This window comes from Asterias rubens, chromosome 4 (genome assembly GCF_902459465.1).
Source record: "Asterias rubens chromosome 4, eAstRub1.3, whole genome shotgun sequence".
NCBI classification, from domain to species: Eukaryota; Metazoa; Echinodermata; class Asteroidea; order Forcipulatida; family Asteriidae; genus Asterias; species Asterias rubens.
In genome coordinates this window covers 19,999,843-20,012,910 of record NC_047065.1, presented here as the reverse complement: position 1 = coordinate 20,012,910, position 13,068 = coordinate 19,999,843, and the positions used below count along the sequence as shown (strand labels likewise).

Here is a 13,068-nt window from a genome sequence, read left to right as displayed (position 1 = left end):
TCCAACTCATTGTAACCAAACTGAGGCTGGACGAAATAATAGTCTGGTGCCATGCGCAATGAATGTTAGCATTGATGCTATTATTGGAAACAGGGAATATGACCAAGATGGTGTAAGCGTGATAAAGGTCTTTAGTGTCGATGTCTGAGCAGGCTTGAGCAACCAGTCCAGTGGGGAGACCGACAACATGATAAGCCCGGTTCATACTTCCTGCCAATGTGAATGTTTTCCCATTGAACGTTTCGCAGGAGTTGAGCAGAGTTGCGAGTTTGTGACGTCAACAATCGTATTGCATTCGCATTTGCGAGAAGAACCGGGCTTTAAGCCAATTATATTTGAAGGTTATTCTTTCCATAAAACATACACAATGTATAAAGAGCTATTAATACATAGAATAACACATTTATTTGAGTTGTATTTCTACCACTGTAGAGTTGTAGAAGAGAGGAATACATTTGAATGTATAAATTATGTTTACTCCAATCTTCGCGATGACAATGTGATTAGCTGTACCAACAGTGGGGATTAAGACTTGTATTAAATGTCTCGAACTTATTCAAATGAAAGAATGATTTTTAAGTGGCCTTGGTAGCGTTGCTCACACACGGTGGCATAGAGGTATATTTTGGGCATTATAGTGAGGTGGATTAAGGAAAAAATCGTGACACGGCGGACAAAAGCACCATTTTTTCACCAAAGTGTCAGTTTGACCCACAGATTTAAAAAAAGTCATGCTCAAAAAAAATCTGAGAATGGCATCACCTTGAAACACGTCATTATGACGTCATAACCTCTTTTTATGTAATAAAGCATAGGAAAATGCCATGCAATGGGATTTCTACCGGCCGAAATTATGTTTCTGGGCAAGGAATTCAATTAGGGTGGTATTAGTTTGTAAAAAATAATATCCTTTATGGTGAGTATATTGATGTAATTATGACGTCATCATCATCAACACTACACAAATAACACAAAGTTTGAAAACAAAATTAATGTCGTGTGGTTTCGCCAAGTAGCTAACCTTTTTGTGTTCATATGGTACAATTACCATGGCACTGATCTATAAGATACCGTGATGTCTTTATGATATCATAAACAATATACTATCAACCAAAACAAAACACATTAACACAATGAAACACAATGATTCTGACCGGATATAGGTTATAGGGGAGATTAATTATGTTGAATAGCGCATATGGGAAACTTCACAGGAAAGGTTGCAAAAAAGTCTTACAGAGGGTCAAAATGAAGTTTGTTGTATTATTAGTAGTAGGCATCCGTCAATCGTTGAGAACCACGGAGTTGTGCCGTTGGATGTCGGCTAGGGAATAGCGTATGGTGTGGCTGTAGAGTCCAATGCGGGAATGACAGTCTCTACCGCAGTAACTGCAGGTGAAAGATGAAGCTGTTCTAACTGCTTGAGTCTGGGCCTTCCTTGGGAGTCATCCCTCATCTGCTCGTTGCGACAGGTCTTCCTCGAACTTGGAAATACCTCTCTGCACCTCCTCCTTCCGGGCGCATCAGTCTGCAGTGGCTGCTTCCCAGGTGGTTGTATTGGTGGCAAGTGACTTGAGGTCACACTTGGAAGTGTCTTTGTAGCGCAGCTTGGGTCTTCCGAACGGCCTCTTCCCTGATGCCAGCTCTCCATACAGAAGGTCTTTTGGGATACGTCCATCCTCCACTTGGTGACATGTCCCAGCTAAGGCATGCGTCTCTACTTGAGGGTGGTAAACATGGAGACTTGCCGCTCTATCAAGCAATGTGTTATTGGTATGTGGTCTCTCAAGGAGATGCAGAGGATGCATCTCAGGGTACTCTTGGCAAGACATCTTTTTGGACCTGGACAAACGCTTCCACCATCTCTGGGTTGTGAATCTTGTTCGTGTCAATGCGAGGATGCCCTGCCTTCTTGGATCTATGAACTCTCCTTGGTTGAAGCTTTACTTTGCTGCACACCCGAGTGGTCTGTATCGTGCACAGTCTGCACTTTGGTAGCTGCGGGTTATCTTGACGCTGCCCATCAGGTCCCTACGTCTTGTGAGCACGAGGTCAAGTTGGTGCCAATGCTTTGATCTAGGGTGTCTCCAGGATACCTTGTGTTGGGGCTTTGTGTTGAAGAAAGTGTTAGTGATGCAGAGAGTGTTGTGCAGCAGAACTCAAGAAGACGCTGACCGTTTTCATTTATAACTTTCTGATGCGAAACTGTCCCATACAGGAAAACCAGGATTTTTGATCGGCACCAACTCTGGCGTTCAGATCCCCGAGGATGAAGATTGGATCTTGCTCTGGGACGTCGCTGATAGTGGAGCTTAGATCGTTGTACAATTTGTCTTAAGCTAGAACATGTTCCGGTTTCAAACAAAAGTCAGTGTGTGGTAGAAATCTGGATACCATTCGTTTAATCTAAAAATAGCAGTCAATACATTGTTGGCACCACCTGACGCAATCCAGATGCATGGTGTTTATACTTGTGTTTTTTGATCTCCAAAACTATCAGTGGTTTGGTCATCGTAGGACATTTTCGACACCAGTTGCCCCCAAAAACAGTTTACAAAGTTGTATATGGCAATTGCATTGTCTCAATTTGAAACAAAACCATTTCAATTCATTTCAAGTTTTGATTTCAAATGTTACTAACGTTGGTTTGCTAGCCATCAGAACCATGAGCTGAAAATCAAACATATTAAAATATTTTAATACAAACCACTGATTTGTCCTCAGTGATGATGACGTATGTTATACTATTATATGCTAAAGAAATAAAATTTAATACAAAAATCATAAAACTGTTGGTTTCAGCGAAACAAGAACGTTGCAATTCGATTCCTTGACCTCCGATACATATAATTCGCAACTAAAATCACTTGCATCGGCATTACATAACTAAAGTTATGCTGTTTTAAGGAAATGACTGCCATTTTGAATATATTACGTCATAAAAAGGTCAAGGTCATTGCAATTTCTTTTGAGCATGAACATAGTCACCATAAAGGATATTAATTTGTTACAAACTAATACCACCCTCATTCGATTCCTTGGCCTCCGATATGTATAATTCGCAACTAAAATCACTTGCATCAACATTACATAACTAAAGTTATGCTGTTTTAAGGAAATGACTGCCATTTTGAATATAATATTACGTCATAATAAGGTCAAGGTCATTGCAATTTTTTTGAGCATGAACATAGTCACCATAAGGATATTAATTTGTTACAAACTAATACCACCCTCATTCAATTCCTTGGCGTTAGAAACATAATTTTGGCATGTAGAAATCCAACCATGGTATTTGCGTTTGCTTTATTACATTAAAAGACGCAATGACGTCATAATGACGTAATTCAAGGTCATCCCGTGCTCAGATTTTTTGGAGCATGACTTTTTTGAAATCTACGGGTCAAACTGATGCTTTGGTGAAAATTTGGTGCTTTTGTCCGCCGTGTCACGATCTTCGTGTTTTTTGTCCTTAATCCACCTCACTATTAATGTTCAAAAAAGATACATTACTCATAATATGATTGGCTGCATAGTGCGCGATAGCACCCTGTAAACCAATGTATGGTGCTATGTAGACAAACTAAACATCTTATTTGCATTTACAAAGCACTTAAAAAAAACACGTTGCGTTGGACCGGTCGAGTTGGTCTTTGAAAAGCGTTTGTAACCGTTTGTTATAAAATGCATATGGGTAGAAAGATGTTTTAAAAGTAAGAATACAATGATCCACACAAATCTGCCTCGAAATTGCGTGATTTTCCTTTTACATTGCTAACTAACACGGTCGGCCATTATATTTATGGGAGTCAACAATTTGACTCCTATAAAGTAAAGCATTTCATGGAATAATATTTCAAGAGAAGTCTTTCACCACTACCTTCTGTAAACCCTGTAAGTTATTTGTAAATCTGTTATTTTTTTTTTGTATCTGTACCGAAAGTGTCCAATGGCTTTACCACTGCTTCAAAGCGTCGTATACAGTCATAATTCGAGCGTAGTTCCACACATTGAAGCGCACTGAGCAGCACTGAATGACGGATCTGACCACTATTAGAAGCCACTATTATTATTTTAATAAAACATAGACATTATCTCTGTTTCGGGAATACAGAGTAAATATTGAATTTCTTGAATGATTGTCAATAGAGATGATCTCTATTTATAACGGAGACATCACGTCATTGATATAAATATATCTGCTTCTGATTATTGTCATATGTGCGCCATACAGTAGTGTGGGGGTTTAAAGAAAGCTTACACAAGAAACAAAACTTTTACTCACGCGTTGGGGAAAGTTTAAAGGAACACGTTGCCTTGGATCGGTCGAGTTGGTTTTGGAAAAGCGTATGTAACCGTTTTTTTTATATAATGCATATGGGTAGAAAGATGTTTTAAAAGTAGAATATAATGATCCACAATTGCGTGTGGTTTTCATTTTCACGGTCGGCCATTTATGGGAGTCAAATTTTTGACTCCCCTAAATGGCCGACCGTGTTAGTTAGCAAAGTAAAAAGAAACCAAGCAATTTCGAGGCAAATGTGTGTGGATCATTGTATTCTACTTTTTAAACATCTTTTTTTAACCATATGCTTTTTATAACAAACGGTTACGAACGCTTTTCAAATACCAACTCGACCGATCCAAGGCAACGTGTTCCTTTATTTTATTGTTTTCTATCAAGGGTTCATTACGAGTTAAATAATATTATTATGATGTCATCATTTACTGACATACATTCTTCTACACAAAACATTACAGAATTAAAATTGGATTTATTTCCTCCCTGACAATATCGCCCAAATCTGTTTGAAAACTGCATCAACTGTGATTTATTTTGTCTCAACCTTTTTTCCGAACTGAAAAACTTACTACAAAAAAAGCCTTGCCCTCATTCACCCGACGTTGTCAATAAGTCTGCGCGTCACCCGCATCTTAAAACGCGGTTTATTGTTGCTAATATCATTTCAATGATTATTATTTTAATAACTTATAAACTCCCACGAGAAATCACCGAGCTACTCTCATCGAGAAAGAAAAAAAAAATGAAAAAATGAAACCCACAAAACCACACCATAATGAAGGAATACATTAGTATATTTTGTACTTCTATTCACCAAGTATATTTCCGCTGAGACCTCAGGTGAAAGCTTTTAAACAGGTATCACTATCAGGCAATCCTCCATACATAATGGAGGTTGAAGTGGTGTTTTTATATTTTGAGGTTGATAAAGTCATTCAACCCGCTCTCCAGGTTTGAAGCTCCCATGTATGTGTTATACAGATGAGTTACTTAATAAGAGAGTTACATTAGAAAGCCTATACTTTTACCCTCTATCGTTAAGCCTCCTTGATAGTCATTAAAGACGGATCTACAAAATGCTGACCAAAACACCCGCCAGATGATGCTAATGTTGTGGTTACTAAAGTTGATGGACAATCTCAATTTTGCATTAATTTTATAACAATTTTTGATAAACACGTACAATCGTATAATCTCTACTATGGTAATGAGCTTAATACGTGTAAAAAAATTACTGATTTTTTACGATTTTGAGGAAAGAGGATTTCTGTATAACTTCCTGCTTGCACAGAATTCAAAGTTTTGTTGTTGTGTGTGTTGATGTTGCCGCTGTTGATTTATTGTTGTTGTTGTTTTACTGTTGTTGTTGTTGTTGTTGTTGTTGTTGTTGTTGTTGTTGTTGGTGTTGGTGTTGGTGTTGGCGTTGGCGTTGGCGTTGGCGTTGGCGTTGGCGTTGGCGTTGGCGTTGGCGTTGGCGTTGGCGTTGGCGTTGGCGTTGGCGTTGGCGTTGGCGTTGGCGTTGGCGTTGGCGTTGGCGTTGGCGTTGGCGTTGGCGTTGGCGTTGGCGTTGGCGTTGGCGTTGGCGTTGGCGTTGGCGTTGGCGTTGGCGTTGGCGTTGGCGTTGGCGTTGGCGTTGGCGTTGGCGTTGGCGTTGGCGTTGGCGTTGGCGTTGGCGTTGGCGTTGGCGTTGGCGTTGGCGTTGGCGTTGGCGTTGGCGTTGGCGTTGGCGTTGGCGTTGGCGTTGGCGTTGGCGTTGGCGTTGGCGTTGGCGTTGGCGTTGGCGTTGGCGTTGGCGTTGGCGTTGGCGTTGGCGTTGGCGTTGGCGTTGGCGTTGGCGTTGGCGTTGGCGTTGGCGTTGGCGTTGGCGTTGGCGTTGGCGTTGGCGTTGGCGTTGGCGTTGGCGTTGGCGTTGGCGTTGGCGTTGGCGTTGGCGTTGGCGTTGGCGTTGGCGTTGGCGTTGGCGTTGGCGTTGGCGTTGGCGTTGGCGTTGGCGTTGGCGTTGGCGTTGGCGTTGGCGTTGGCGTTGGCGTTGGCGTTGGCGTTGGCGTTGGCGTTGGCGTTGGCGTTGGCGTTGGCGTTGGCGTTGGCGTTGGCGTTGGCGTTGGCGTTGGCGTTGGCGTTGGCGTTGGCGTTGGCGTTGGCGTTGGCGTTGGCGTTGGCGTTGGCGTTGGCGTTGGCGTTGGCGTTGGCGTTGGCGTTGGCGTTGGCGTTGGCGTTGGCGTTGGCGTTGGCGTTGGCGTTGGCGTTGGCGTTGGCGTTGGCGTTGGCGTTGGCGTTGGCGTTGGCGTTGGCGTTGGCGTTGGCGTTGGCGTTGGCGTTGGCGTTGGCGTTGGCGTTGGCGTTGGCGTTGGCGTTGGCGTTGGCGTTGGCGTTGGCGTTGGCGTTGGCGTTGGCGTTGGCGTTGGCGTTGGCGTTGGCGTTGGCGTTGGCGTTGGCGTTGGCGTTGGCGTTGGCGTTGGCGTTGGCGTTGGCGTTGGCGTTGGCGTTGGCGTTGGCGTTGGCGTTGGCGTTGGCGTTGGCGTTGGCGTTGGCGTTGGCGTTGGCGTTGGCGTTGGCGTTGGCGTTGGCGTTGGCGTTGGCGTTGGCGTTGGCGTTGGCGTTGGCGTTGGCGTTGGCGTTGGCGTTGGCGTTGGCGTTGGCGTTGGCGTTGGCGTTGGCGTTGGCGTTGGCGTTGGCGTTGGCGTTGGCGTTGGCGTTGGCGTTGGTGTTGGTGTTGGTGTTGGTGTTGGTGTTGGTGTTGGTGTTGGTGTTGGTGTTGGTGTTGGTGTTGGTGTTGTTGTTGTTGTTGGTGTTGTTGTTGTTGGTGTGGTTGTTGACTGCTGTTTTGCAACGGTTTTCCTAACATGGTTGTTGTTTGTTTGGCCAGTCTAAGTGTTAATTGAATTCACCCAGAATACAGGGTCATGCTGACTCGGAAATCGGCCAGGCTTTGCTTTCACCCAAAGAGCTAAAAGATTGTACCAATCATCACTGCAAACCAAGATGTGATGTCACAGTGCATAATAGACTGTGTAAGTCTCATTTAAACATTATACCTGTTAAAAGTGCTGGAGTTATCTTTCCCATACTCGTTAAAGGCACAGGACACTTTTTATAATTACTCAAAGTAATTGTTATATACAACTTACTTGATAACGAGCAATGGTGAGCTGTTGATAGTATAAACATTGTGAGAAACAGCTCCCTCTGAAGTAGCGCAGTTTTTGTGAAAGGTAATTTCTCACTCAAATATGAAAAGACTTCAGGCCCGAGGCCCCTTTTTACGCCTCTGAAAGCAAAACACACAAATTAATTTTGCGCAAAATGGTGTTTCTTTCTCCAATATTCTCTTGCTACTTTGATGACCAATTGACTACTGGTCTCTGACAACAAAAGGGCGTTCAGTGCCTTTAAAAGCAGTGGTCATGTTCCCAAATTATGTTCGAATACGCCCGCAACATGCACCGATGAAACTACTGAATATTATGTCTTCTCTTGAGTCGATCCATGGCTTCTTTGAAACACGTTTTGCTCGATCCCGAATGAAACTAACACCAAACGCACACATTTGCGTCATTATGTGGGCATTACTCAGCAACAAACATAAAACCAAACATTAAATCTATAATTTTCCCGCTTTTTTATCCTTCCCTAGCCCTTAATACTTTTCCCTTTTTTTCTATAAATGGATATGTATTTGTCTGTACTTGATTATGCCTCTGAATAAGGTCCGGTTTGGATCGAAAGGTAAGGCTATCTACCCTATTCATTAAACATTAAATATATATTTATTATTATTATCAACTCCAAAATACTAATAATGTTATCAAATCCATAAGCCATCAAGTTGGTTTTGGATACCCCGGTATCGCCTGCATGATCAACAATGTCTTCATCATTGAAGGATTACATTTGAGTCCGTTTTAGACCTTCCTGGATCCAGGCTCCTTTTCACATGTTATATTTGCGTCACTCTAGCTGTTTGCTCTTCTTGAGTTGGACATTTAAATCAGTCAATCACAATGCAGATATACAAAATCACATTGTTCAGCCTTGGATTAAAATTCCAAAGATTATTTTTCAGGAGCCCAGATTACCACGAGACTCGCATCTGATCTACGTCAACACAATGTGCCTTCATCAAGGAGCACAGTTTCAAAACATCAATCAAACACAAACATGGAGGAAATCTTTATTTTTCTTTCTGAAAGAAAGGAACAGGAAGAATTAATTGTCCAGGGAAATGTCCAGGGAAATGTCAGACGATGATAGAGGCGTTTGCAGACGGTATAAAGGTACGGTGCACCCACAGAGTTAGATGACACTGACATGTCTGTGCGTGGGTTATCATCTTCACAGCCATTGGTCAGATTCTTAGGAGACAAGTTGGAAAGAAAAGTGGTGAGGTACAAGTTTACATCCTCCAACTGTATTAAACCGGCCCTCCTCGCCGACCCGTCGCATAAGTACCGGCGAGTGGGTAACATTATAGTTGTACTAATGTTCAATTTGGCCCACTTCACCAATGATTCGTCTAAATCTTCAAACTTGTTGAGTGGGGGTAAGATATCTTTACAACACAGACTGTGCTGTCCTGATCACAATCACCATCACCAACAGGGGCCTTTTGAATTGTAAACTATTTCCGCATTAATACGAGATTCAGACGATCGTGATGTGGTTCAGGGGTAGCTTCCCACCAATGACTTGGGCCTGGTTTGTTCTCTTTGCCGTGCTGGTGGCCTTCGCACCCGGAACAATGCAACAAACCAGTGGAGTGGCTACATTGGATCTCTGTCAGCCTAATAGAGTATTACCGTCGTATTTGCAGAATGCTTGCGATCAGCTATTGGCTAGCATGGGAACTGCCACGAGTGCGATGTCTGACTCCGGAACCAGAGCGTCACCACCGGGTAAGTACTGGAGAAACGTTTCGAGGATTCGGGTACCTTTTTTAACACAAAACGGTTACACCATGTGTATCTGTTTGCTAGGTATAGATTGTTCTTATAGATCTGTCTTGCCTTTTTCCGCTGCCGCGGAGTAGATAATCGGGGGTTCGGGCAGTAGAATAAAGCAAGACAGTTCTCTAAGAAAACTCTCTACCTGGCAAGTAGATACACACATGGTGTTACCGCAAACCAAATATATATTGATACATCACCACGCAATGCCTCAAATCCTATATGCATTACACAATGTCAACAGACTTACCATTAAACTTACACCGTTTGAAGATAGCAGAAAGCATACCTTAAAATATTAGTTGCTGATGTGCTGTAGTTTTTTTTATTGAAATGAGTAACAAAAAATGTAATGAAAAGACCCCAAACATTTTTACATGCTTAAACAATTTTCGTCTCATGATCACTGAGACGAAAACTATGTTCATTACATTGTTTTACTCATTTGTCAAAAACTTCATCACATCAGCAAGTAATATTTTATGTGAAGCTTTCTACCATCATTTTCTTCAAACTGTGTAAGTTTAATGTGCGGATATTATGTTTTTTTTCTTCAAAAAGTACCCAGACCCTTTAAAATGGTTTGATAACCTTAGATAAAGACATATATCATATAAATTGCCCGTATAAGTTCCAGCTTCGTTAGTCGTCAAGTTTTTGAGAAAATAAAGTTAAAAGCACAGATCGTTGTTTCTCGGAGAGTCGCGTTATTACCCGGTACTGGTAAATAAGTTTTTCATTTCGAAGTAAAATCTCTCGTTTTTTGTTTTTAATATCAAACGTTCAATTGTTACACTAATAAGTAATATAAAATGTATGACATTTCGTTTACGTGATTACATTTTTATTTCTTAAAGGCAGTGGACACTATTGGTAATTGTCAAAGACTAGCATTCACAGTTGGTGTATCTCAACATATGCATAAAATAACAAACCTGTGAAAATTTGAGCTCAATCGGTCGTCGAACTTGCGAGATCATAATGAAAGAAAGAAAAAACACCCTTGTCACACAAAGTTGTGTGCGTTTAGATGATTGATTTCGAGACCTCAAGTTCTAAATCTAAGGTCTCGAAATCAAATTCTAGGAAAATTACTTCTTTCTCGAAAACTATGGCACTTCAGAGGGAGCCGTTTCTCACAATGTTTAATACCATCAACTTCTCCCCAGTACTCGTCACCAAGAAAAGTTTTATGATAACAATTATTTTGAGAAATCACTAACAGTGTCCACTGCCTTTAACTATCTTAATTTTCTATTTGTTTGAAGGAGAGGGGAATTATATTATTTCCAAACAGTACTCGTTATTGTTTTTGACAATCAGGTGCCAATATCTAACGAACTTACTTTACACCATTGCCATTTTGACCATGTTCTGCATATTATTGGCGTTGATGTGGATGTTGAGGCATTGTTTTGAGAGGTGTCAAATAAAGTTCATAAATAGGATTTGAGGTATTGCATGCTGAGGTATCAATATATATTTGGTTTGCGGTAACACCATGTGTGTATCTACTTGCTATGTGTAGAGTTTGTTCTTTAGAGAACTGTCTTGCTTTATTCTACTACCGTGGAGTAGATGTTCGGGGGTTCGGGAGACTTCTCAGTTCTGAAAAGAACTGTCCTGCTCGTTAACTATAGTATTACTAGGGCGGATCGACGCTTCGACTAGTTGCTCTAGTCATCATTAGGTGACTGAGTATATTCAGTTTGCGATAACTGTATACAAAAATATCTAGATATTTTGCTATAGAGTTATAATTTTTGCTATAATTTAGTTTCTACTGCCGCGGGGTTGATTTCCCGATTCGGAAATACTTCGTTCGATAAAGAACTGTCCTGCATATTTACTACTAAAGGCTACATTGGGAGGCAGACAACGGTCGGGAACAACTTGGTGGATGGAGAGGTTTTCTCATTATTAAATTCGCTGCCGCGGAGTGAGTTCTTAATTGGTCTCAACTTTTGACCATAGCTTGCTCTAGATTTTGCAGTGTAGTAATGAACAAAAGAGGTCCTCAGATCTGCGTTGATTTAACATTTGGACGGGTTGCGTTCCACAAAAGAGTCTGCGTAGCGTTTTAATTTGGTCAACATGACAAGCCGACTGTGTGCCGCAAAAACCATTATAAAGTGCTACATAAACCGGTCTTATGATTTTTTAAAAACTTCGAACTTTGTCTTAAACAAGTGTTTCTCTTATTGGTGGATACATGCACCATTTAAGACTTGGTTATAACTATTATTTGGCTGAGATTTCGCTGATTTTCAAAACAGATCTGTCACGAACGAGTTGTTTTCTGGTTGGTAAGACACTGCTCAAGAATTGCAAAGGTCGTGGGTTCGATCCCACCCGAGTAATATACCTGTGATTTATGTTCACAGGTCTCGGGACAGCACTGAGTATACAATGCTAACATACATCAGTGTAAGGGTAAAACCAATATAAAATTAATATTCTTTATTCCCGATGCAAATTTAACATCTATTGTATCGGTGCGGTACCCGCTGCCAAAACATGATTCGAACTGCCTCTATAGCGACCGGGCAACCTCTGTAGTCTAGTTTGTAAGACACTGCTCTAGAATTGCAAGGGTCGTCTGTTCGAATCACACCCGAGTAACATGCCTGTGATTTTTTTCACTGGACTCGGAGAAGTACTGAGTATACACTCAGTGCTAACACACACATCGGTGTACGGTAAAAACCAAAAATTAATATTCTTTATCCCCGATGCAAATTTAACATCTATTAAAACAATATAAATATTATCTTCTTTTGTTGATCAGTTTTCACATTTTATGTTCTGATTTCGCAGATAGAAGACCCTTGTCCGACCCACCTCGCTACGGCCGGCGGAATGGAGGTCCACCCATGACGGTCCACGTCTCCAAGCGGCTCTACTCGTTACCGACATATAAGCTCTTCAACGGTCTACGAAGACGGTCCGGCCACCATCGACTCCTCGATACGAATCAGTCGGTAAATCTCCTTAGGCGCTTCGCCTCTTTAATTAATAAATTTAGCCTTCTTGAGAACATATGATCTTTTTGTTTGGTGGGCCGTTGTGCTCTCTCGTTTACGGAAGTGCACTTTGTATAATCTAAAACTATTTGAAGGAACACTTAAGCACATAATGTAACAAATAGTACCGCTAAATTGAACACGACATGACAAGGACGTAGTGGCAAGTTTGCTACCAGTAAAAAAAAAAAAACACCACCGACAGTGATAAATACATTACAAAGAAGACGGCTTTGTGAACTTATGTTTTTAGTATTGTCATTAAAATACAAAGCTTTATTAGTTTCGCAGAGCCAATTAATTTTGTCACAATTCGATGTTCTTAAATGTTATGTATTTTGTTATGCTTTTCGACGCGTACTGACTTTGTACTTATATTAATGTATACAAAACAATATGACAAAGCACCGCTTTGAAATTCACTTCTGTATATAACGCTAATTTTATAAAAGCTAAAGTGACCTGAGATAACTGTATTTGTTTCAGTTAAAGGTGGGGCCATATATAGGTTTTTTTTAGTGCCTATCCTCGTTTAGAAACACCAACAATAAATTGTTACAATGTGTTTTTTCTCATTAAAGGGAAGGTATGTTTGGTAATTGTCAAAGACCAGTTTTATCACTTGGTGTATCCCAACATAAGCATAAAATCACATGCCTGTGAAAATTATAGCTAAATTGGTCATCGAAGTTGCGAGAAAATGATGAGAGAAAAAAACAATCTGCATGGACGAATTTGTGTGATTTCAGATAGGAATTAAAGACTTCTGGAAAAACTACCACTTTCTCAAAATCTATGC

At 41.1% G+C, this 13,068-nt stretch overlaps 1 protein-coding gene across 1 annotated transcript; it reads left to right on the top strand.

The window, feature by feature from the left end:
* The first annotated feature begins 8,957 nt into the window (after positions 1-8,957).
* LOC117289165 lies at positions 8,958-12,866 on the top strand. The gene is made up of 2 exons (XM_033770163.1): positions 8,958-9,195; positions 12,064-12,866. Exons 1-2 carry the CDS (start codon positions 8,958-8,960, stop codon positions 12,288-12,290), a joined length of 465 nt encoding a protein of 154 aa, XP_033626054.1. The 3' UTR covers positions 12,291-12,866.
* Positions 12,867-13,068: the final 202 nt, after the last annotated feature.

What these genes read in the sequence shown, in the direction of transcription:
- LOC117289165 (XM_033770163.1), top strand. Translation starts at nt 8,958, where the DNA reads ATGTGGTTCAGGGGTAGCTTCCCACCAATGACTTGGGCCTGGTTTGTT. An exon ending in AACCAGAGCGTCACCACCGG is followed by an intron (nt 9,196 to 12,063) that starts GTAAGTACTGGA and finishes CTGATTTCGCAG; the next exon opens with ATAGAAGACCCTTGTCCGAC.